General features: G+C 38.1%; 1 protein-coding gene across 6 annotated transcripts in view; it reads left to right on the top strand.

The window, feature by feature from the left end:
- The window catches only part of IQCH (IQ motif containing H), a 73,875-nt gene that overhangs the window by 25,143 nt on the left and 23,094 nt on the right, over positions 1–25,638 (top strand). For 5 of the 6 annotated variants that reach the window (XM_026856317.1, XM_026856318.1, XM_026856316.1 and 2 more), the window contains 6 exons: positions 1,975–2,058; positions 4,432–4,607; positions 8,868–9,140; positions 11,131–11,322; positions 22,661–22,781; positions 24,543–24,829. In XM_026856317.1, the coding sequence (XP_026712118.1) occupies positions 1,975–2,058; positions 4,432–4,607; positions 8,868–9,140; positions 11,131–11,322; positions 22,661–22,781; positions 24,543–24,829 (1,133 nt within the window). The remainder of the gene's footprint in view (positions 1–1,974; positions 2,059–4,431; positions 4,608–8,867; positions 9,141–11,130; positions 11,323–22,660; positions 22,782–24,542; positions 24,830–25,638) is intronic. The other variant, XM_026856319.1, reaches the window with a different exon arrangement.

Raw genomic sequence — 25,638 nt, 5'->3', positions numbered from 1 at the left:
ACAACCACATCCTCAAGTGCTCTGCCACTGCTGGCTTTTGTCAACATTACTATTTTCAGACACCATTTGGAGTTTAATTTACCCAGATTGCAGGTAGAGATCAACTGAAGTCGCAGCTCTTTGAATTAAAAGAGGAGCTTCAGCTTCTGGCAAATGCAAATTTATTTGAAATCACAAAATCTTAGTGATACATAAACAAGCTGTACGTAATAAAACAAATGATGGCACAGGTTATAGTTATACTGGAACATTCAGACTGTGATCACAGTATCTGTAATTAATTTGGGTTGAATTTTGTTTAAACCACAAGGAAAGGAATATTAAGTCTCTGCCTTTAATAAGAATTGTCAGATGACCAGCTGTGTAAGTACAGAGCGTTCAAAATGTATCAGGTGTGAGGATTAATGTGGTTCATAATGTCCATTGGAAGGTGAATGATTCACAAGGAGTGAATATTCCTCTCATTAAATCTAATGGGGTCATGTCAATGGAAGCTAATATATTGTGAATTAATGTTTTATTAACATATCTAAGAAAAGTACATGTGGTAGTTGGTATAATGCTCTAGTGTATCTACAGAGCCATAGCAACATGCAAGTTTTAACCTTTGTTCAGCTGCTGCTTTAACTATTATTAGTCCTTTCAAATAATTAGTGATTTTCCAAGTGATATTTGCATGTGATTCTTCTGCCTAGGTTTAGTTCTTAAAAACAAATGTGTTTTCAAGAGGACAGTTTAGTGTAGAGAAAACAGCTACTTCCTACGTTTTGAAATGTAAACGTTTTTAAGTTGTTAGGTACCATTGTTAGTGGTTTAAAATTGGTCTGGACCTGAGAGAACAAAATGAAGCCTTGAGACTAAAGTTTAAGTAATCAGAGCAAGCTTTTTCAAATTACTGTACCTTAATATTAGAGTGGCAAAAAATCGATATCTTTTACATTGATATAGTTCTGCAGGTGCCTGGTACCGTTGTGCTAACTACAATATGTAAGTTTTACAAGAAATTACTAAAATGAAACTGGTGGTTTCCATTTCTCTGTGTTTTATTATGTTCTGCTCTCCTGTGTGCAAAATGTCATTGCCACCGCACTTTAGAATGCTGATAGCTTATAGTGTCCTTGTAATTTGCCTGGAAGATCCACTCTTAGCATCTTCCAAACTGAAAGCACTGATATACTGAGCAGATTTTAGTCAAACTAAGTTTTTCATAAATTTCAGATGATTGGTCATGTGTAGATGTATGGAAATGTTGTAAGGATCTTGTTAGTAGATCAGTCAAGGTTTTGCACCAAACACTGAATGTTAGGCTGAACTTCCTTATTGATTCAATCACAGCTACTGCAAGTAGCAACTCACATTGTGTGGTTGTATGTGTTTGTATGTGTGTGCTGATTTAGAATTAGCGGAATTTAAAAATTACAGGATTAGAGATTATAATTACATTGGCCATGTAATTTACTGCAGTCTTTTTAGAATGTGAGTGTGCAATCAGTTGAAGTCTGACCTCCAAAGAGATAATCCAGGCTCAGACACTCATTTGTTCTCTGCAACAAAGTGATCGGGTATCACTGAGACATCTCCTTAAGGAGGTGGTTTTGTTGCCTTTTATCTGTGTGAAGGACAAAGTGTACCAGGATTCTTATTTAATGATGGTGTCATGTTTTTTCGATGTTTGCAAAAATTCTAGCAACATGGAAGACTCAAACAAAATACTCAGTCTACATGTTTAAATTATAAAGCTCTATAGGTCTGTAACATTTAGGTCTGTATTTAAAATCTCATGACATAAAAAAATAATGTTACATCAGTTCACTAATAAAAGTAAATTCATAAAGATGATGCAATTAGTGCTATATCATGTTTGGGATTTGAAATACTTTTATTACAGCTTTTTTTAGTCCAAAAGTCTAATTTCTTTCAAATACGTACCAGGGGTTTCTGAATAGTTTGTGGGGGGCTTTACTTGTTTTCCAGGATATTCCCAGTGCATCCGTGAGCATATCCCTGATCTTGCTCTCCAACAGAATATGCAGATGGGAAGGCTGTGTGACATACTGGGTATGTTATGAGCTGCTGGCTGCCTATTTTTTGATCATTATTTGCCCATAGGTGTGAGTAAAAGAGAATGACCAATGACGACTTACTTTTTGTATTAATGTCAAATATAGGGATCACATAAGCTCAGAGGTAATTTATTTGCTATGGCATTTGCTCTTGTCCACATTATTCATAAGAAAAACATGCTGATTCTTTCCAACTCCGTGATAAGGTAAAGCAGTCTTATCCTGTGGCATGCTGAGCACCACAGACGATCGAAAGTGTTTAGTGTTCTACAGAATTAGGTAGCTAATTCTGCTAGTGTTCGTTCAGGCTCATACGGAGAGAAAGATGTGCTAGAAAAGAGCAAGCCCTTATTTAAACCAATTTTTTTTTTTTAAATTGGCAAATGAGGCAAAAGATGTACAGTTAAAAGTTTTCCCTAAGAATGACAGTCATCTTTTAAGCAAAGCAGTGAAGAGTATTATTTGTCAGTGACCAACTTCACTGGCTCCCTGGAATGACATACTTTACATGATTCATGTATATTTCAGTATCATTATTATTTTATAAATGCCATTTAGTAAGTTTGTAACAAAAATATATTAGAACCAGAAATTTACAGTTGCCTAAAATAATAATGTAATTGCCTTTATATATTAACTAGGCACTAATATTGTTTTTCCACAGCGGTTTTATTTTTTTCATTTTTTTAACATAGGGGGGTTTTTGGCTCTAAAATCATAGTTAGAAACTTAAAGGGACAAAGTCAACACATTAAACAGGCATTCTTTCTCACTTTAGAATCTGTGAACATGAAAATTGGTTCTACTGTAAAATGTAAAAAATAGACCATGAGTAGGAGACAAACTAGTTAAATATTAACTAAATTATTAACTAGATCAGATGCTTTACCTGTGCCTGGCAGCAGAGCATTGATATTTACCATAGTGGTTTTCTTTGGAATACCAGAGGATTTCTTGCTGTTTGTGACCTCCTATGAGTTAATCTGTCTCTGGAGCCCTACTGTGTCCAAAGGAGACTTGTGTATCTCTTTATAGGGCAGTGCTAAGAGTAGTAAAATATGTTGCAGCATTTTATGCAACAAATTCACTTGAGCTTGTCACTTTTTGACAGTGCAGTCCATTCAGCACTACAGCCGACACTGGCAAGTAGTCTTTTTGTACCCGAGCTGGTAAGTATGCAGACTCATTTTGCAAGTCTGAGTAAATGCCTCAAAGCAATAGAGTATTGAGTAACAGTTCGAGTGAACTGTTCTTTTAATTATTTTTAAAAGTTATATGGTAATGAACTGTATTATAGAAAGGCTCTGCCGAGGCTTCAGATGCAGGGCCGTTTGTCGGATGCTGTGCTACTGCAATGCTTCAGTTGAGATTCTGGCCTTACATTTTTAATGTGGGTTGTTTGCCTGCAGCAGTATAGCAAAACAAAGTGAATGAACGGGATATCTTGTTCCTTTATAATGTTAAGTTCAGAGTTTCCTTAGTCTGAGATCTGTTTTGCTTCCGATTCATTCACATGTAATAGCAGTTGTCCCTGGCACTTGCCAGGCTCTTGTTCCTGTGCCCAGTAAAGACAATTGAAAGCCTTCCTACTGATTTCAGCAGGAGTTGGATCAAAATCTAGGAGTGCTTTTTGGCAGCGTATTCTATTGATGTTGCAAGGCCCATTAATTCATTAGCTCATCTAATAACATTAATATTTTAAAAGAGCAGAGGAGTTAACATTTTCCAAACCAGCATATATTAAAGACTTTCACTTTCTCACCTCTAAGTGTTTGTGTATACACTGTCTTTCAGCGCAAGTTGTTTTACATGCAGAAAAACAGATTTTCACCCTGTGGTATTTAACTAGCTAATCTGCACACTCACATGCTCAGCAATAGTTATTAATGGTATCCTACCGTGAGCTTTTATGTGGACAGGACAAGAATAGGAACAGGCCGTGCAAAATCCAGGCAGCGTATGAAATTGCAATTTCATCAGCTTTCTAAACTTAATAGCTCAGTTTTATAATTTACTGAAGTTAATGGGATATATTTTTAAAGCAGTGCACAATTCCCATTGATGTTAATGTGAGTCGCGCGTATAAATCCCCCTGCAACACTTTGAAATTTCTGCCCCCAATATGTTCTGCAGATTGAATTCTGAAAACTAGCTATTTCTTTAGGTTGCTGACCTGTCTTCAGAGAAATGCTGAAGCACAGAAAAAGCAGTTAAGCCACTAAGATTTGGGAATTACAGATTTAGTTTTTATTTCCAGTGCTCTTTTAGGGAAGCTGTTTGTTAGCAAATGATCAGGAATTACCAGCTTGCTGTTCTGAATGGAGTCTACCTTTCTTCCAGTAATGAACATTGTGCCCCTTTGTTTTAGATGCCAACGTGGACGTCATCTACATCTGCCCCCTTCATCTGAGTGAGGAGTTACTGCAGTATTACAATAAACTCCTGGGTCTGCAGGCAGCTGTTAGATCTGGGAACCCTGAGGACATGGGTGACCTGCAGGACAGGTTCAAAATTCTCACCCCTGAAGCTATAAACAGCTTCCCTGTGAGTTTGTCTTCTAATTACTACAGCTTGAGGGATGCAGTAAAATTAAATTGGAAATTTTATAACTTGTAACGCTCTGGTACACATCAGTGAAATATTATTGCAAGTTTAAGGGCTTTACTGATTAGACTACTAGTTAGATCATTGGAAATAAATATCCTGGTTTAGCTTTATAGACTTAGTTGAGATAGTCCTATATTGGCTATTTGTAGACCACTGTCCCCTCTTACTATATGCTTGGGACTGGGAACTTGATAGATTTATATCTCTAAGCAAATTGTAGCAATAAACCATTCTTATTACTCAAACTTTATCTCTGGGTAGCCCAGCACTCAATCATTCATGTGTTTGTAGTGTTTCTTGCAATTAAATTTAATGCAGAACTTCTTAAAGAACAGAACTTAAAACTACTTAGGTTAGGTAATAGAAAAATATTAGTTCTAAACTGTCAATTCAGTTTTAAATCTATGTGCTAAAACATGATCTAAAAAGAGACCTTAATTAATGTACATTACATACAGTGTTTCTGAAAATACTGTAGTGAAGTGAAACCTCTTTACAGTTAAAAAATAATTTTATATTGTAAATATTAAGTCCACTGTGTCTTAGCTGAGATGTGATTTTTATGAAGCTTTGTGGTACATTTATATCTTGTGGTATATTTTTTATATCTTGTGGTTTATATATGTGGTACTTATATATGCTTGAAGCATATATATTGGTATATATTAATAATCCTCTTCTAGTTATTTTGTTGAACAAGTACTTGTTATACCATACACTAGTTGAAACTGATGGCTTCAGAAGGTAAAGAAGTTTTTTATAGTTCATAAATGTGTTGGTTTTCAAATGTAGTTCTATAGTAGTGCACTGTTCAGCAAAATACTTGCGAATATGTATGAATTATTTTCTGTTGAAATAGTCTGAAAACACAAATGTGAGAAAAGTGCTTAGCTATTTTGCTGTATAGGGAGGGACCCTGGAGTCAGAGCTGTCTGATAGTTTTGCTGTAGTTTATGTATTACGAATTCTGTAGATATTCATATGTTCTGTTTCTCTGAAGCTGGAGAAAAGTATCAAGATGATATTTGTGGTTTTAGGAGCTGGCTTTTCCTTAGTATTGTCCTTTTATCTGAATACTGGAAACCTACAAGAATCACAGCTGCCTGTGCTAGGCCTTCACCTTGTAAAGTAAAATTATTGGGATGATAAATCCTTGATAAATACCAGTGACATATTTTTTCTTTTTAAATTGCACTTTGACATTGTAGCTGTTTTTTCTGTGGATACTGGGTTATTTTTCCAGTACTAGCTACCAAATACTAGAAGCTTTAAGAACTCTTCTACATAAAACATTGTAAAAATATCATCTAAACTACATCATATTATGGATAAAAGACGTGCTGCTAAACGTGGACAGGCTGTCCGTGAATGGAAAACATCTTTCATGGTGATTTGGCTGATGTAGTTTTAATGTAAAAGCGGGTTGGTTTTAGGCATTAATCTCTTGTGTATAGCCTTCACTCTTCCAGTTGCTGTTGAAATATTCCAAACAAAGTTTCTTTTCCAGATGAAGAGCAAACAGTTTTGTGATAATTTATTATGCAGCTATGATTTACTGGGAAAAGTTACATGCTGTGATGTAGGGAGGTGACCTTATTACAAGGGCTGCGTGGCGCTCTCATGGCTGTGCATCGCTCTGCTCACCCAGCTGTGGAACGCTGACAACTGTGTTCGTGCCACCAGAGAGAATGGGCAGTCACAGGTTTTATGTGATACCAGGTTGAGGGACACCCTTGGCTGTTCAGTGTGGTGCAACTCTTTATATGCAAAATCCTCAAGCTACCTTATTTTATTTTCCCATCTATTAACTAATGTGTCCAAAAAATCTCTCTTGTGCAGAGAAGAATCTGTACTCATAACTAATCCTAGTCACCCACTGGCTTCAGTGACCATGGATTTAGCTGTCATTTTGTCTGTGTAGGGGTTAGAGCTTTACAGATTCTTTTTAAGCATCAGTCCTTCTGGGTTATTTAATAAAAAGCTTTTGTGGTACCTTATGTACCTAAATTTATTCCTAATATATGAAAGTGTGGCTCAAAGACCACATTAACAAGGTCCTTCGAGCAGTTCTAGAAGCACAAATCAGCCTTGGCCAGTTTCCTAGCTATCTCTATAGAACTGGATGGAAAGAAAATCTGTGGAAAAGACACCCACACAGGTAGCCCTGTGCTCCTTGGCATCTGCAGAGAGAGGCTGTGAGAAAAAGGTGGCCCTATACCATTGACCTTGGGCATTTTCTGGCTGTTAGAATGACCTCTTGTGATTCGGTACATCAGGTGCAATGTGAAACACTTCCACTGAAGAGTTACAGTGTGCTGGTTCTCAGCTGGCAGCAGACCAAACCAGCAGAGTGGTAGCTTTGCTTATCATGCTGAGGCTGATGCCAAGGTCAGCTTCTCTGATCTTGAGAAGTTTAAAAAAAAATAAAAAATCAACAGGCTTGAGAACCAAGATCTAGCCCTTTGGTTAACCTCAACCACAGTTCTTTGTAGTTGTGCTGGAATTCTGAGGATTCCTCCTGCTTTTACCTGCTTTCCCTGGAGCTTCTATATATCATGGCAGCTATACCAGTCTCAAAGCAGGAATGAACTAGATTTTACAGCCTGTTTCCTGCACTCCTTAATTAACTGTAAAATCCATTATTGAGAGACACAAAGCAAATCTCGTCCCTACATCACCACTCCTGGCCCCAGGGAGCAAGTGACCGGGGCTGGAAATTGATCCTGTTCTCTACGTGGCAGAACTCTGCCACCAGACCAGAAGCACAGTCCATCTCTCTGCTTTTATACCAGTGCTCAGGAGAAAGGAGACAAATGAATCAGAATGTTAAGAGTGTCAGTTTTAAAACTAATGGAAAGGAAAAAAAGACTCCAGGAAACTTGTTATTGTTCTTTTTGCCCTTCTACTTCTGTGACTCCCTTTTTCCTACTAGAACTTTGAAGAGTATCTCAGTTCTCTAACTTATATCCTCACTGTCCTTGCAGTGTGTCTGACTTCTTTACAGAGACACTTGGGCACTTTTTGGAGCTGTCTGTGCTATGAGAAAACACTGAGGAATCAAGGAAAGGGGATTCCTTGTTTATCCACTTCCTGGAGCTCCCCCATCTCAGTTTCCAACATCATCCCCATCCAAGTGGTGGAGTCAGGATTTATACTTCAGTCCCTGCAAAGGAGCATCCAGGACTTTGAAGGAAAATACGCTGGGTTCTCCTGGAAATCCCTAGCAAATCCAGTATTTATGCTGTCCTAAAATGGAGAACTTTCCTGACTAGGACCTAAATTAGATGAAATATCAAAGCGAAGATTTTCTTCTTGTTACAATTATGATTTGTTTATGGCAATCTATTGTAGTGGATGTCTCTTGTACTGCTTCTGACAATGTCCATGCTCATCTGTCTCAACCTCAGTGCCCCTCTGTCTCTCTGGAAAGATAATTTGCTTATCTGCAGGCCATGCATAAGATATGTTGTAGAAAATATTTGTGAGGTTTCACCTGCCATAACTGATAATCTTAGTTTAAATTTAGAGTTTATAGTATCTGTCATGAAGAGCTTGTTCAGCAATAGATCTTTTTTAGAAGAAATTAAAAATTCCTTCCAAAAAGTTGAAACCTTGTACTTTAAACAACAACAAACCCACTACACTTCCCTTGAGTTGCATTTACAGTAGATATCAGAACTACTGTGTAATGGAAATGTATATCCCCAGTAATTTAATGTGATCAGCGAAAGCTTTTGTAAATCAAAGTGTTTTATTCTCAGAGAATCGCTTGAAATACTGCTGAACTGTATGGTGAAATACATTCCCTGCTATAGGGGTTTTTCTTCATTTTTGTATTGATTTTTAGGAGCTTTAGAGTTAAACCATGCCAGAAGTGTTGCTGAGATGAATCACTATTATCCAAAGGCCACCAGCCTCTCTGCCGACTGACAGAAGGATAATTCCGCATGGATCAAATAAATACAGATGTGTAGTAATTAGTTCTATTCCCAGTGAGCCCATTTCCAACACACTAAAGATGTGCACGATTATGGAGCCTCACCCCAACAGCTTTTATCAATTTAAACTGCTAAGCTACAGGATAGGTCATAACCCAGCCTGCTATTAATAATGTATTTATTGTGTGCAACATTATAAATTAGGTTCATGGAATAGAAAAGAACACCTTTTAACAAGAATAATGTTATCTTTATGCAGAAGCATCACATGTGTCTAGCCTCTCAGCTGAAGTACAGCCCCAAGACAATCAAAAGAATAAAAATTCTTATCCAGAGCAGAGATGCCTACATTATTGGAGGGGTTCCCCACAAAGATGATTTAGCAGTGGCTGACATGCTAAATGTGCCTATATTAGGCTCGGTGCCAGACGTGGCTCATCTCTATAGTACCAAATCTGGAAGTAAACGAATTTTTGCCAGCGCTTGTGTGCCAACCCCTCCTGGTGAGTCTGACATCTCCAACAACGAGCAGGTAAGCGGGAGGGGGCTGGGATGTGTCAACATGCAGGTGCCTGTTTTCACTTGATAGGATGCAAACTTTGGACAACAGCAACGACTCTGTTGAGTAGCCCCTAACTGAGTTTGATTAAATCATGTAGGAGGTCGGGTTCTTTTTGGCCTCTATCTGATCAATTAAATGTGATTTGTATCCTAGTCAGGAAGTAATACAGTTGTTCTGGTATTCTCTGTGGTCTTTCTTGAGAATATATAAGGGCTTTCAAACAGTTTGTGTTGCTGCTCCACGGATGAAGTCATGGCCTGAATGAAAGTAATAGGAGTTTTACCAGTGACTTGAAAATAGAGCAAGGATTTCTGAGAAAATGAAGTATTTGATGAAATGAAAATTTCTTCCACTTAGGCAGTCAGCCTATTCAAACTGAGCATATCTGCAGCTGAAGTTTTACTTGGTGCCCAGCTTATCATTGCTAAATTCACCTATCTTGTTAGTGTGACTACTAAGAAAAGAACAAATTACTAAACTATAATTACAAGACACAAGAGTTTCCTGTACTATGTTCAGTTTCTATCTGTTTATTTTGCATTCAGTGCCTCAGAATTTCATTCTATAATCTGATTTTGCAATTTGCAACAATACGTCTAAGTATGATCTGTACTGATTTCTTAAAAAATATGTGTATGGTGGTGCTACAGGAAAATAATCAATGCCATGATTTGTAGGTCTTCCTGCTTCTTAGAGAGGCTTTTCCCATTGCTTTGCTTTTTATTAATCACCTTTAACACTGAAAACAATCTAAGCTGTGCAAATACATTGCAGCTTCCGCAGTAGATGAAATAAATGTATGATCAGTGATCTGAAAAACAACTGTTTGATTTATTGTTAAATATTTTATGTGAATCGAATACTTTTGAATTGTACTACAGTGTTATGGAAGTTCTACTTCTGCTTTTGACATTTTAGGTTAAATAATCAAAGCAGGTGATGCTATGTTAAAGCACAATTCAATTTTCACTTAAAGATAGCACATAATTCTTCGTGATTGGTACAGTCCTTACGATTTTATTGATCTTTTTCATTACTGTGGGGCAGTCATCAAGAAAAACACATTTATGTGATTCTCAAAAGCCACAGATAATAACATCTGTAACACACATGTATTTTAGGTCAACATTTAAAAAAATAAAAGTCCCCAAAATTACTGAGTAAAAATGTAGAAGGCTCTAGCCAATGCAACGAGATCTGAAAATACTTTTACCAGGTTCAAAGGCATTTGCAGTTTCTAAGAAGATAATTGCATCCTACATCAGCTGGGCAAAAGGCATTTTAAACCATTTAAATCTGTGTACCTACACAAATAAATAATTAGCATTTTTATAAAGCCTGCCTGGTAACTCCTTCATACATTTATAACCATATGATGTACTCTCTAGTAGGAAAATTTCATAGATGTTTTGGCTGGTTCCAGAATCTGGCATGATTGTGTCTCAGATTTTACAAATAGTGTAGTCCATCCCATGTTATTCCTAGTCACATTTATTGAGCTGTACTGGTTACCCAAAACCTAATATCCTGATCAGACAAAAAAGCCTGGGCAGGAAAATTCCTCTCTGCAGAATAGAGCTTTGTTGACCACCAAAGGTGCTCCACTGCTCTGTGGTAGCCTGCCCAAGTGGACTCTAAGTGGTGAAGGGTGAAGACCATAGATTCTCTATCAAAAAATGTTGAGGCTTTTTTCACAAAGTATCCAACATAACTAACAACACAAGCATCACTAAGAATCAGAAACCATGGGTAAAAAATAAATTTCAAGTCCAAATATTTGTGAACTGGAAGTCTAAATCAAGGAACAATTTCATATTGTGGCAGAGCAAAATATCTTTGTGTCATTATTCTGTTATGGTGTAGTTGAGAATGGTCAGTGTGAGGGTCATAGTTGGACTAGATGATCTTCAAGGTCTTTTCCAACCAAGATGATTCTGTGATTCTCTCGCTTGTTCCACAGATGATTAGTGTTCTCAGCCAGCTGATCCTTGACAATATGGAAGTGCAGCGTTGGTTGTTTAAAATAAATGATGAATCTGGAGGAAATGGCACTGCCTATTGTGACATTATCTCCCATCTGAAATGCTACCACTGGGTTCAGGAGGAACGGCAGAGATACAACCCAGAGATGTGGAGTAAGACACAGGCACACGTAAGTAACAAAGCAGCGGGATGTCTGGCTTGTTGTCGTGGCTTTTTAATAGTCCACTGGGGCTGTTGAGGTAAATCTTTTCTCTGAGCTTTTATTTGAAGACATTGATATGAGTTGACATTACAGAGTCCAGGCTAGCTTGTACACAGTAATAGGTAACAGTAATTCAAATAAATATTCCAAAATATAAATGAATGCCTGGCATCCAACTGTGGAATAACTTGAGTGTCATAACATTTCCCTCATATGCAATAATGTGCAAATTTTACATAACTCTCTTTATCCAAAGTGAGGACATATAGAAATGAAAGTATATAGGCAGCAGAACCTTATACCTCCATAGAAACTTGGAATTATTGGAACACAGTGTTGGACTAATACAGCTGAACAATACTAATCAATTTGAAACCACATGCAAACTGATTACTTTATAATCTAGCTTTCTAAGGATAATTTTTTCTGTACATTTTTCCTCACTAATAACTTTTAAACCTATTAGCTGTTTTCAGCTGTGTAAGACAGAACACTTGAGGTCTCCGAGACCATTAGCCTCCTGCATGTTTCATTACAGTGTGTGTTTAGGTAAGCAGAGAGATCTTATAAATACTTAACTGAGGGAAATGGTATTGCATGAACTCATGCCCTAGTAGATTCCTAAGAATCCACATGATTGAGAGAGGTTGCAAGACTCTACATTTCAACTGCAGAAAAAGCCATATGAAACTAGACTTCATTAGTTCTGGCATTCAGAGAACTATTCATAGTTTAAATATTCATTGGTATTTAAATGTGTTAATTTCAATAAGCATTTGATATTTCTGTATATTGTGCCAAATTCATTCCTAATGTAATGGTTTTAAAGCCAGAAGGAATGTATCCAGAAAGAATTGTTTAATTTACATAAACTACTCATTATAGCTCTTTGATTTTTTTAATTCAATCAAAACTGTTTTGAAATTTTTGTTTGATTGAATTATATTGTGTATTAAAATTTCAAATTGTGCTGATTACCGTTCTGTTGCATTTGACAACTACCAAAGAATTCCACGTTATAAAATAGAGTTTATCATTTCAAGCTGAAGGGCTAATTTCTCTGATCTGCTAAAGATCCCTCACTCTGTGCAAGTTGAGCAATAGAGAGTAGAGCACTGGAGAGCAGTGGAAGCCTTGCCTGGTCACTGAGCTCTCTGGGATGTAAAGCCAACAGAATATCCAGATCCTGCTCCCACCATCTGCGTCAGTGGGGCAGAAGACATGGTTTACCAAGGCTAGTTCTTTGCCTATAGAAGTAGGATTATCTAGTGCTAGTATTAGTGTTCCCGTTTCCATGCTTTTTTAATTTTTTCATGGCTAAATGACTCTGAAAGGACATAAGTGATAACTGGCTTGCTTTGGTTTCCCTTTTATACTGCATTTATACTGAGATTTGATGCAACCAGGAATCAACCCATTATGAGCCCTTAATCATAAACATTTGTTGGAAGTTGGAAAGTATACATGGAATACCGCCTTTCGTCAGCAGGAAAGCTTCCATAAACCTAGAGCAGTGTTAAAGTGGGCTTTGGAAAAGCGTGAAACTTGCCGCCATTTTGAATATCTTGTTTGAATATGCGTGCTCAATTTTTTCCGCCTTCTGAGTTTAGCCCTCTTTTGTAGAACAGGAGACCTTTTTTATATATAATGAATTGCAGTCTCCACTGAGTATTACCATTGAGAGCAGAGGATTAAAATCATCCTTTGTTAAGGAATACCATTGTAATGATACACATTTAAACATCAAAGCATTAGTTTATGAGCACAGGCATGCTTTAATGTCCTATTACAGTATGTAGACCTGTTTCTTTTGATAATGAAGACATTGTGTCATCGGCATAGGCTGCCACATACAAAACATATGCTGGCAGGTTATTAAAAAATTCAGCTTCTTGATGAAAGACTATCCTGCAGGCTAAGAGTACAGTGAAAAGACTCTCCATTCTGGTAGAATTATTAGAAATGAGAATATGACTGTAAGCAGTAAATTATGTTAATACTTACAAATAGCATCATTTGCATAGCACTTTAAGACACGATGCCCAGATTTTCCTCATTGGTATGTAGTAGGCAACAGATTAAAAATAATGTACTTTGTGAGTTTGAACTGTGTAAAAATCTATTCCATCTGAAAATGAGACTGATTTTAGATTCCTCATTTCAAGCATAACATTGGGCAAACAAAAATGCAGGACAGGATTATCAATGTGTTTTACCTTGTTAACTAAATGCAGCATTTGAGTTATCTGAACAATTATTTTGCTACTGCGTAAAGGGTAGAATTCACAAACTATGCTGAATGTCTCTGTAAGGTCTTCATCCCACTGTGCACTGCTGAAGTCTGTCAGCATATAAAAAATTTCATCCTGAGGCCCAGATTCTAATTATATTCAATATCAAGAGAACTGCTGCCTCCACAAGTGCACATTTGACAGTCATGAGGCCATTTGTGGAGACATTCTCCAGGGTGAAAAAGAATATCAGAATCTGGCCCCAGTTACATGCAAAAAGAACAGCAAGTACTGAGACATGTTATCAGGTGAGACATCTCGCCATGTGAATGACTGTTGCAGGGAGCAAATAAATTCTCAGAATTTTAGCTGTTAACATATGCATGTAAGGCATGGGTGCTGTGTACAATGCTCCTGTGCCATTCTATCATGATTTTTCAACTTATTTTCCATACCAATTCAAGTTTTGGTTAGACTGTACCTAGCAAAAAATGTGGTTCTGCTACTACTAGAGTAAGTGAAAAAATAATAAGACAATTGCATGAGGGCCTGTCTGGAATATCTAGAGAAAGATATCCAAACTACTTATTAATATATGGTATTCCAAAGTATGCTAAAAAGCTGGGTATCTCACTCTTGTTGAAAGTCAGCAGTTCAGTTTTTTTGAAAAATCTCATCTGTACTTATACGGACCCTTGGTGGGAGACTGTATAAATTCATGGAAGAGGAAACTATTAACTGTCATCGCTGATAGTCTCTGGCTTAGAGGGATTCTGAGCTACAAATTGTTGGAGGCTGGGAGAGTATCTGGGGAGTGGATATGCCTGCCCTGTTTTCATATTTTCCTGAGAATCCACCTGTGACCACTCTGAGACAATATTTGGGGCTGCGCAGGCCATGTAGCCGTACTCCCATGACCTTGAAGATGCTCAGATGCCCCCTCAGTATTCAAGCTGAAGATTGGTAGTAAAGCCATCTACAAAGCATATTTGATGCCTTTTGGGTTTTTTTTGAACAGAGACTGGAGCTGTCAAAGTCTCCAGTGCCTCCTGGTCTCTGCGAATCTTGGGACTCAAAGAGAACACTTGCAGTCCTCTTTTAGAAGAAAGATAACATCCCCTTCCTGTTAGTGGTCTGTTTTTTCTTCTTTTAACAGTCCCCTTTTACATAAAATAATACAGGACTATGCAGAGATCCCATCCCAGTGTGTAACTGTAGAACTCCAAATAGTATCTAAATGACTAGATTAAATTACTAGTCAAATTAATTTTAGAATTATCTTTTATTACACTGTGACTCTTAATTAACTACCAGGGCCAGCAACATGATGTGAGTTTACCTAGCAGCAATCCTGGAGATAATGAAGATCAGACTGAAGACAAAAAAAGGGATAAATGTGGAGATAGAGAAGAAAAGAGCTGAAAATACAAGAATAGAACAAGAGACAGAAAACCAAGCAACAAATATTCTCACAATAAACCATTATAATTGGCCATAACTACACAACCATTTCAAAACTCTCCATTAAATAGCTTTTTTCTTCCACAACTGATATTTAATGTGCTTGGGCAACCTACTGTTTTAAATGTTAGACTGTTTGAATCTTACTGCCTCTAGTTGTGTCACAGTATTTTGTCACGGTTTCTTTTCCTTGTAGACTGTATCTTGGTTAATTCACTAAAATGTGTGAGAGGAAATCAAAATCTTTTCAAAATGTGACAGATCTGGAAAATCCAACTTTTGGTCTGAGTTGCATAAAGCAATAGTCAGACACTGGTTGCAGGATTTTGCATTGCTCGCTGTTGGAAAATTACAGTTTTGAAAGCCAAGAGAAAATGATGCAAAATGCTGGCTGTTCCTTTAACTTAAAATATTTTTTTGTCAAATTTCAAAGTCCTGTAATAAGTAATAGATAAACTTTGTGATTCTCTGGAAATCAGGAATAGCGGTGAGATTTTTAACTGGTTGAGTGAATTGCATTCACTGTAAGAAACCTGAAGCTCACATACCACATCTTGTTTCTTTACTGAAGTAAGGAATTCAGAGTAAAGAGCATATGTTTATAAACAGGCCGAATTAAAACCAAGCGTAATACTGTTGAAAACATAATTCTAGCAACATGGCATTGCCACCACACTATCAATTCTGACCATCTTTGAACACAGTATAGCTTCCAAACACTGCTTTGCTTTTCTGCTACCCATTCTCATTTTCCCCACGCCGATCACCTTTTGTAATGGCACCAGCTTTGTTCTAGGGCAACGCTGCAAATATTACAGAAGTTAGAATAAATTGCAAGCAATTGAACTGATTTTAGAATTAACACCTAAAGTCTACGGAGGAGTTCTTAAGCAAGTAAATCTCTGCTGCTGCTTTTATTGTACCCATGCAATTGAAGGTGTGCTATTTTTTTCAGCCTGAAGAGGGCCAGAAACACTGACAGATACGCAGAAGGTGCATTTATAGCATTTTGACAGGTTTTTAAAATTTCTTCTGGTATGATGCTTAATAAGAAAAGAGAAAGAACCCAAAGACTTAAAGAAATTGATTCCCTATACAGCAATACAGCTGGAGGCTGTTTGCTAGTACAGGCAGTGCTTTGTCAGCAATATATCCAAAATAGTTTAAATATTCACCGTATCCGCAAACAGTCCTTAGTGCTCTTACTCAGTTTATTAATATATCTGTATATCTGCCGTGGTGATGTTTCAGGTGATTCTCAAACCTTAAGTAAAAGAGAGCATGATCATTGTATCCCTTGGTTAAATTAAAGCCATGATATCTGTTCCTAAGACTTGCAATACTCAAGATATGCAAGCTGTTGGTTTGTATGTCCTATTGATTTAATATGCTTCTAATCAGTACATAAAGCTATAGGCCTGCAGTGTTAATTTTTCATATGCTTACAAAGTACCCTTTGATTTTCTGTCACGCGTTAATTACAGCGTTTTGCCATTAAATAGGAAGCTTTGTGTAAACTAATTACTAGGTAATCATTGTCTACCGCAAGCGTGCTGTTTGTACCTTTTATTTTATTCTAAAAATGCACAGATCTCGCAGTCTGGAACCACTATACCTTCCAGCCATTAGCTCTCACTAATTCATAGCATTATTGTGTTAAGATTGTAGGAGTTGTAATTGTTGTGGTATCAGTGCTGTTAATTACCGGAGTAAACAGTTGAAATGGTGCCAAGGTCTATTGTACAAGGCAGAGGAAAGGAGGTTTAAATGTTACTTCCACCATCTGGGGACTGGAGTAGAGGCAAATGCTAGAAAACAGCAGTGAGGCAATATCAGAACTTCAGCTCCAGGGTTTTAGGCCATATGGATCCAGAATATTTTGAATCAATTGAATTTAAGTGCCAGTTTGTAGCAATAACAGTGTGGAAGGAGAGGATAAAGCAAGAGCACTAAAGAAATCTGAAATCCGTTAATGTTATCGCATCCAATAAAATGCCTGCTTGGATTATTTTAAAAATGTTTATTTTGCTAAAATCCCAAAAGTAACACATAGGCAACTCTGAGAATAAAAGAAGTTTAACTGTGTGTTGTTTGTAAAACACAATGCAGGTTTTGTCTGACAATTCCTTTAGCATTACAGCTCAGCAATTTAGATAAAATTCCTGGGAAGTGACTGTGGATTATCTATACGATGTCTTTTTTCTTTTTGAAGTCACGTTTTTGGAATTCATTAGAATCCTTTCTTTGGAGATACAAGCCATAAAGGAGGACAAGTGAACGAAATTTAGAGAGACTGAAATAGAGAAAAAAATAGGAAAATATTATTAACCTGAGGGCACCTGAATTGTTCATGCATTTGCAAAAAAAACCCAGAAAAGTTGCATTCCAATATTACTTACCTCATTTTGTGTGCGGATTAACATCCCAATGTCCTGAATTTACAAATGCTGTATTTGAAAGAAACATAGGAACTTTTTTAAAAAGAGAGATTTTTGAAGTTTGACAGTTATGTTACATTTTCTTTGCTGTGAAGGTAGATATGGGGAACCTTGAAAAACAAATGCTGCGACCTTGCAAAAGACATGCTATTTATGCATAAAATAGCGACGATTTTTTGGATTTAAAACACAAAGCATTTACTAAAATTGTCCTAATCTCAAATTAACACGCTGTGCATAAATGTGCAGAATTATTTTATAAACTCACAGAGCTTTCAAAATCCTCTTTCTGTCTGATTTTTTGGTAGCACATGCTGTAGTGATTTTATATTTGGTTTCCCCACATATATTGTTTTCCGTGATGACATCTACAAAAAAGGGATCTCGCAGCATATTGCTGTTGCCAGTTTAGGAGTGTTCAGAGGAAATAGAAAGGATCTCTCTTTCTAAACAATCCTGGTTTATTTATTTTTTATTGGTCTGTTAGCAGATGTTGAAGTAGTTCAGGGCACAATGTAAACGTGCTTTTCAATGGAAATAGCAAAGTATACAATGAAACAAGCAATTGGGAGGGGGTTTTTGGACTAGGCCAGTGGGTTTTTTTTTTTCCTTTTTTTTTTTTTTTTTGTGTGTGTATGTAGTTGAATTTAGAATTAAAAGAAGTGCTTGATCTTTATATATTGAAATCCTCAGCGTGCAGAGTGACAGCATGAGCCAGAAGAGAAAAACCATGGCCCCATGTGGTGTGAAAAAAGGAACAGCAGTTTAAGTGCTGGAAAGTTGAAAGAGAACTAACCTTCTTGTTCTTGTAGTCAAGGAAAGTGGCTGTTTTGTGCTTTTGTATTGAAGCATAGCATATGTGCCTCAGTTTGACAAAAAGCCTCTTGAGTCAAAGCAACCCTAGTCCTGTGTGCTGATCCAAAGCGAAGGCCATGATAATGAGGGACGGGCTCTCAGGAAGCAGTGAGTAGATAATACTACATAAGTGGAGAATTCTGTGCACTGTTTTCACCATTCTACTTAATGCAAGTCACAGCCACGGTGAATCGCTTGCCATACAGCTGAAATGGGCCATTAGCTATCAGGGAAAATTGTCTTTGCTACTTTCAGCAGATGGAGCAAATATTTTACAAAGCAATTTTACATACGAAAAACATTTGTGTTACTTGGTAATGATGGCTGTTTTACATGATGTTACCTTCTATGAGAACATACTTTTCCAGCTCGTGGAAGGCAAAATTGGCACTTTTTAATTTTAAAATTTGCAGTTAACAATTAAATGCCTGGGCTTTAAATCAGGTTGCAAACTTTAAGTAGATAGGATATTCAGCATTATCACTTCCAAAAATTTCCATTTTCATAAACCTCTCAGATTGTTTTGTTCAGTGTAGTAGACTGTGGTTCTGGCCAGCATGTACCTGTCTGAATTATAAAAAATGTCAAATCAGTTTAATTTGCAAAATAGGAAATAACAAAAGTTATTTGGACAGTCAGACAGCCTCTTCCCATATAGCCATGTGTGCTGGTGTCGCTGAGAGCATAAGGATAAACTGGGCTGGACCAACTCGTGTCAAGGCAGCTGGAATAAGTTATCGTAGCTCCACTGACTGCAGTTGAAGGGATGTGCTCTATAAATGGTCTGAATTGTCATAGTGCCATTGAAGTGGCATAAATTGCCGAAGCTTCATTGACTTCAGCAGAGATGTGGCAGTTTGTATTGCTGAAGATCTGTCTGCTGATTTTATTCTTCTCTGGCCCAGTCAGCTTTACTTATTTGGAGTTACTTTCTTCACTCTATTTGCTTGCAAGATCTAAATATTTTCCGTTCAATCTGATTTTTAGCTAAAAAGCCCTACGTCTTTCTCATGCATTCTACTCTGCAGCCTCTTTCTGTCCCCAGGTCTTTCTTCCAATTTCTAAGTTTATTTCTTCTTTCTGTTTATGTACTTACCTCCTCAACAGGCTTTTTTTTTTTTGCTGACTGATCTGTCTCGAGTAGATTTCCTACCAGTGCCTTCAACATAAGCCACATTTGGTCCTAATTTTTTGTTGTAACTGCCATTCTAAGAAAGCTTTTCAAAATTCAGCTTGCAGATGGATGAGAAATTATTTTATATTTAAGGAGAAAAAGGTGTCATTTTTTTCTCATGCTTATTCATTGTTATAAAAAGGTGCAAACCAAATTTGGATAAAGTTTTCTACATGATGTAAACAGTATCTGGGCTGCTTCTTTTTGACTGGTGCTAAGAAACATTTGAAAAAAATGCTCCCTGTGTCCATTGAGCCTATGATTCTGAATTGTTTTGGGCCACACCAAGAGATAAAACATTGGTAAGCTCTGCTGGAGATACCGTCCAATTTAAATGAAATTAGCCTACCCAGCACTGATCCTTTTAAAAGGTTTGACTTCATGAGTGCATGTTGGATCCGGGCTTGAATTTGCCTACTAAAACTCCCTATAATCAGAATTATTGCCCTTTTAGAGCTTACAGTTGCAAAAACCCTTCAACTAGAATTCCAGGTGCTGATCCTTAGAAGGTGGTTGCCTGATTCCCTTCTGTGAACACCTTGATTATCTAGGCATTGCTTGGTGAAAGCCCTGTTACGTTGGGTTTGATCTCACAAGAACATTTTTTTCATTTTCTTGAATTGGATATTTCTTGAACAGCCCCTATCTTTTTTCTATAAGGTGACTGGTTTTGACACACGCATCCCTCACAGTCAGCGAGTCCTGAGGGTGCTCTGAACTGTGAGATGCTGCTGAGCCGGGTGCTGTGTCTGTGTTGCCCTGACCCAAGCTTGGCCAGTGGTCAGCTCCCCTTCCAGTGGGCTGACCTTGTTGAAGCAGCAACCGTGGCTTTGTTGAGGACATGCCACAATGATCTTGCCCATCTAATGTCCATCATATGGACTAAGAGTAGTTGCTTATGATGGTACTTTATGTATAGATGAGGTGAATAGAGACTCTGTCTCAGCAGCAGCCTCCATTTGTGGGCCAGGTAAGCGTACCCTTCTAAATTTGGAAGTTCTGCTTGATTTTGCATCCTCTTTAGGGAGCTTTCTTTCACAACCATGTGTGATCCTCAAAAACTGTCTAAAAGAAGATACTACTGTCCCCAGCTCCATAGAGATGGTGTGGCTGCCCTCATGTCCCTCAGAATTGTTGCAATGGAAAATTATGTCCCAGTTGGCACGCCCATAGTTTAATTTTTACTTACACAAGCTTGGTCACAGCACTCTCAGATGCTTCTACACATCCAGCAGGGATTATTGCTTTTTTCCCCAGTAATCTATCAAAAGCTTTCAAGCAGCCGTTGCATACCTTTTCTTTTGGTTAGTTTCGTATTTCTGTTTAAATTGCAGAACACCCAAACTCATTCGATCTCAGGGATGAGACTCGGTGTGACAGAGGTATCACTGAACACACTGAGGTGCAAACTGATTTGTAGGTCAGCGACTCCATAGCATCCATTATGGCACACATCCTCTCCCCAAAGCTGCATTTTATTTTCACTGTGCAGTGAACCACCTGATCTTGTGACTTCTTGGCTTAGCAATATCTCAACGCAAATACAAATCAAGACAAGGCCAACTGATAATTGCTCATTGCTCTGTTGTTTTAGTCAGCTGAGCTATCCGAAACCTAAATTCCTCCTTACAGATTTTAAGGAAACAAGCAGTGCGAGACCTAATCTGGGTAAATTCTGAACATGGGTCTCACGCTTTATGTGGTCCTTTGTTTTTTGCCATAAGGTCTGCTGCTCAGTATATTCATATACTAACTAAAACCATTCGTTAGCATTTTTTCTGAGATGTCAACAACATGCTTTTCTCTTTAATATGTGATAGCAGCCCACGTAGCCCAGATCAGCATCATTATGTAAGCACCTCAGTATTTTTAAGGCATTTTTTTCCCAGTTCCACATGAGGTAGGGCCAGCAATTGTCTCTTTCATGTTTGGACAGCTGAGGTACAGACAGATCATCACTTTCCTGAAATCTCAGGCAGACTGCATTCAGGAACAAGATATATCAAGATCTCCTATGTTCAGAGTTGATACCCCAGTCACTGGCTCATCCTTCTTCTTGTCCTGGTAGATAAATCACAGTAAGCTGATTTTTTAATTTGTATTTTTGGTTATGTCACATTATGTGCTTCATGACAAAGCCCATCTCTTTAAACTCACTGGTCTGGAAAAATAGATGGTGTGTGTACCCCCCCCCCCCTTCTTAAATATTAGCCATAAGGTTTTAGCATGTTTCTCCAGAGCTCCAGATAATATGTCTGTGGCTTAGGACATTGCCAAGATCAGAGGACTGTCGGTCATCTTCTGAAGCACAGGATGTTGAAGAGAGAGGATGTAAAACAGAAGCAAAGAGACCCCGGGGGAAGCAGGCGAATGCTTATGAAGCAGCAAGAAAAGAAGCCTGAAGCAATAGAGTCAGGGTCCTTACACTTTATATGCTTGTGTCCTTCTGGGACATTTTTGAACAGTAAAAGCAATGCAGTTAGTTTCTGTATTTAATGGGGTAGTTCTGTGGGTGAGATACTATAGTAAAGAATTTGAAACTAGGAAAAAGCTAGTTTATCTCCTGTAGTATGACTCATCAAATTCTACCAAAGATAGAGAAAGAAATACACTTGTGAATTTATGTTACAGATGGGAGAATGGATACTTCCAGCTTTAGAAAAGCTTTTGGTTAATTATTCCTCCTTTTTTTTTTTTTTTAATAACTAAAGGGTGTTTGGATTGATATAGCAGCTTAAACATAGAATCAGTAAAACTATTTCTGGCATATGTGATTCTTTCAATACACTCAGTTCCAAAATATAAACAGTGTAGATGTTATTGACTGCTGGTATTGATCCCTAAGCAGTTACCAAGTGCTTAGCATTTTCAGTTGCCAGATCAAATTATTGATATAAATTGTAATGAAATAGATACTATACTGGGGAGGGGAGAGGGGGGGGATTGTCTTTCCAAGAAGAATAGTTTTCAGTAGGAGGGAAGAGTAGTAAGCAGAAAAATTAAAAAAGGCTTCCTGACTGTGGGTAAACAGTAACCACATTTTTTTTTTTTTTTGCCTGTTGGAGGCCTGGTTTTTAATCACCCCACAAGCAGTTTTCATTTCTGTAGTAAAATTGCTTGTGGTTCTATTTAATTTGTTTCTGCAGGAGCCAGCTTTGGTGAAGATCTCCCAGGAGCTGCCGGGCCTTTTAGCACAGCACGTACAGCCAGTCAATGAGAAACGATTCCCTACATGGGAAAAATTCCTCCAAACATTTCTTAGTCAAGGTAAATAAGACTGCAAAGTCGCTGTTAAGTGTTATAAGAAGTAATTATACCATATTGTATGCCATATTCTTGTTAATCTTGGGCCCATTTAAATATTTATCTCCTTTTATTTCTCCATTATGCTTCAAATGTTAATTTACAAATGAATTACAGGCAGCTACTCTATCATTCATGTGTCCTATCCAAGCATTTAACCTATATTAATTCTGGATTACCTTTCTCACTTGATTCTGAATCAATAAGCACCGACTCCTTAATCCTGGGTTACTGTAGTGGAGGCTGCCACATTTGTCCACGGGGCTTTAGGGAATGCCAGTATGGGAGTTTGCACTTTTGCATTTTTTTGTAGGTAGACGTGAAAATATTTAATTTGTTAGGGGTTGGTGAGCAAACATCTACGAGACTTGCTTTTCCCTCCCATAGGACCAGGAAGGGAGTTACATGTCAACTCTGGATGCTACATACGTACATCGCGTGAAGTCAACTGTGCTCGTAACCTTTAACAGCTTGGAGAAGAGCTGTGCTTTCTCCCCAGTTTTTGCCTTCCAGGCAGGTGTTGCCAGCAAGGCTCAATAATGCAACTCCGTGTTATCCCTTACAGGACATTGGCACAGACCCCGAGTCAGGCCTTTGCCATTCTCTTTCTTGCCCTCCAACCGAAGGAATATGAACAGGTTCCAAGATGGATGGTTTTGTTCGTGTGGTGCCGAGTCCTCAGCAGGACTTCCTGCATTAAAGCCCCTCATGGCACCTTTGGATCAAAGCTGGCCAGTGCCCAACTGGCCTAGAGCTCAGCAGCGGGCCCGTGTTTGTCCATAAGAAGCAGGGCAGATAAAACTGTTGTTGAACTGCTGCAAATCAGTGTATGGGTGACCGGACTTTGCGCAGACGTGTTCACCTCCTGTATTTGTATGCCAGCTTTTGGATGGAAAAGATGCAGTGCTTGGGCTTGGGTAGTAAATTTCTGGGGTGATTCTGCGCTGCCATCATTTTGTATTACATATAATGGATATATACGTTTCATACATTTCTTCATCTGTGGGAGGGACAAGGACAATTCAAAGCTTTGAAAGTATTTTTTTGAAAAATAATGCCAGTTAACATACATAGTACCACACATTAGTTTATTCTGACTAAATGAGCTATGGCTTTATATGCAGTAAAAAGGCAAATCCATAATGCCAACCAGTTCTATGATTTTCCTACAGACAAACCTTGCCTGAAGTTGTCATTACAAGCCTTCCCACCTACACACAGCGCTCGTCGTGTGGATGAGTACCAAAAGGCCAAGCTACTTATCTCAGGCCATCGTATGGATGGCAATCTCCATGATAAGTTCAGAGCAGCAGATACCAATCCCCCTGAGGTCCCAGCATTGCGTTTCATTGCTGTTCTGGACCTGGCATTTAGCTGGGCTGTAGGACAGTGCCAGATTCATTCATGCTACCCAAGAGCATATTTCTCATGTCAGATATGTGATAGATCCAGTTTGGAACTGGTTGCAAAGCATCTGAACCTCAAAAGCCACTGGTTGAACGGTATGGTGCTATAGTAGATGAGAGATCTTCTTTCTCTTCTAAGAGATTCATGGGTTCTAGCTATGCTGCTCACATTACATTTATTTACTCGCTGTAGCTCCATAGCAGTCCTGCCTGCAATGTCTGAGCACAATAGGAGCTGGATGGTTTCATTCTGTGCACTCTGAAGAGCATCACATGTGAATTTGATTACTAGCCTAACAGCTAATTCATTTCTTACTAGGTGGTGTGATAGAAGCCTTCCCGCTCTCTGAAAATGTCACAAACCTTACGGTGGATATGCTGATAGAGCCAACAGGCAAGATAAAAATAGTGTCATCTGGAGACCAGCTCCATGCTGACGGTCCTTTGCGATCATCTGGCACTACCATTCCACAACGTTCTGTTGATCCAGCAGTTCTTAATTCACTCTGCTTCAAAATTGGAGAAGCCTGTAAATCTAAAGGAGTGCTTGGTTATTTCTCAGTTGATTTTGTGACTTTCATCCATCCACAAACGATGGAGCAGCAGGTGAGTGGGGCAGATACGTTACTTCACACCTGAGATCAAGAAATGTCTGTTTTCCTACCTGATTCCAGCAGATATCAAAAGAAAGCTTTGCCCTTCTGAACAAACTTTATTTCTAAGCCATGAAGCTGGTGGAGCCATGAGAAGGAGATGAAGCAGCACATGGTTGTTCTAGCAATAGCATAAAATTTAGACCTGATCTACCATGTGAGTCTAGGGAACCTTTTTCATCATCCTGAAGAGTAACAAAGCTTGCAGGGCTCCTTTCAAAGCTGAGTGATAAGAAAATAATATTTTAATTCTTTCTAATGACTTTTTTTTTAATGTACATTCTGCATTAAACTGGTAATTACAGACAGTGGTCTTACGGCTGTTTATATGATTTTAGTTTCAGTGTTCTGAATATCTTGTATTTTGCTCTGTGAAAATAATTACAGGGATTATTGTACTCTATTGAGTAAACGAGTGTCTGTGAGAATGCAGATCTAAGGTTTGAGGATGAATCTGAGGAAGAAGGGATATTGACAATTTCTTATAGCAAATAGGATGGCAGTGATGAACAACTTGGTTTACATCGTAATAGCTAATTTAAGTAGAGAGAGGTAATGGAAAGCAGTCCAGTTACCACGTTTCAAGAAGTTACAGCCCTGGGTCAGGAGTTACTGTCTCTTAGCTGGTGCAGAACAGCTGGCTGTGGGGGGTCAGTTCATTGTGAATGAAAAGGAGAACGTGCGCACTCAAACCACTTTTGTTCTCCACTTGGCTTTTAGAATGTCTGGGAGAAGAATTTACTGCAAGAAAGATAGATGTGA

This window comes from Athene cunicularia, assembly GCF_003259725.1.
Source record: "Athene cunicularia isolate RWA chromosome 10 unlocalized genomic scaffold, athCun1 chr10_part1, whole genome shotgun sequence".
Classification (NCBI taxonomy): domain Eukaryota; kingdom Metazoa; phylum Chordata; class Aves; order Strigiformes; family Strigidae; genus Athene; species Athene cunicularia.
The sequence above is the reverse complement of the archived record's forward strand: the minus strand, read 5'-3'. Positions and strand labels throughout refer to the sequence as shown.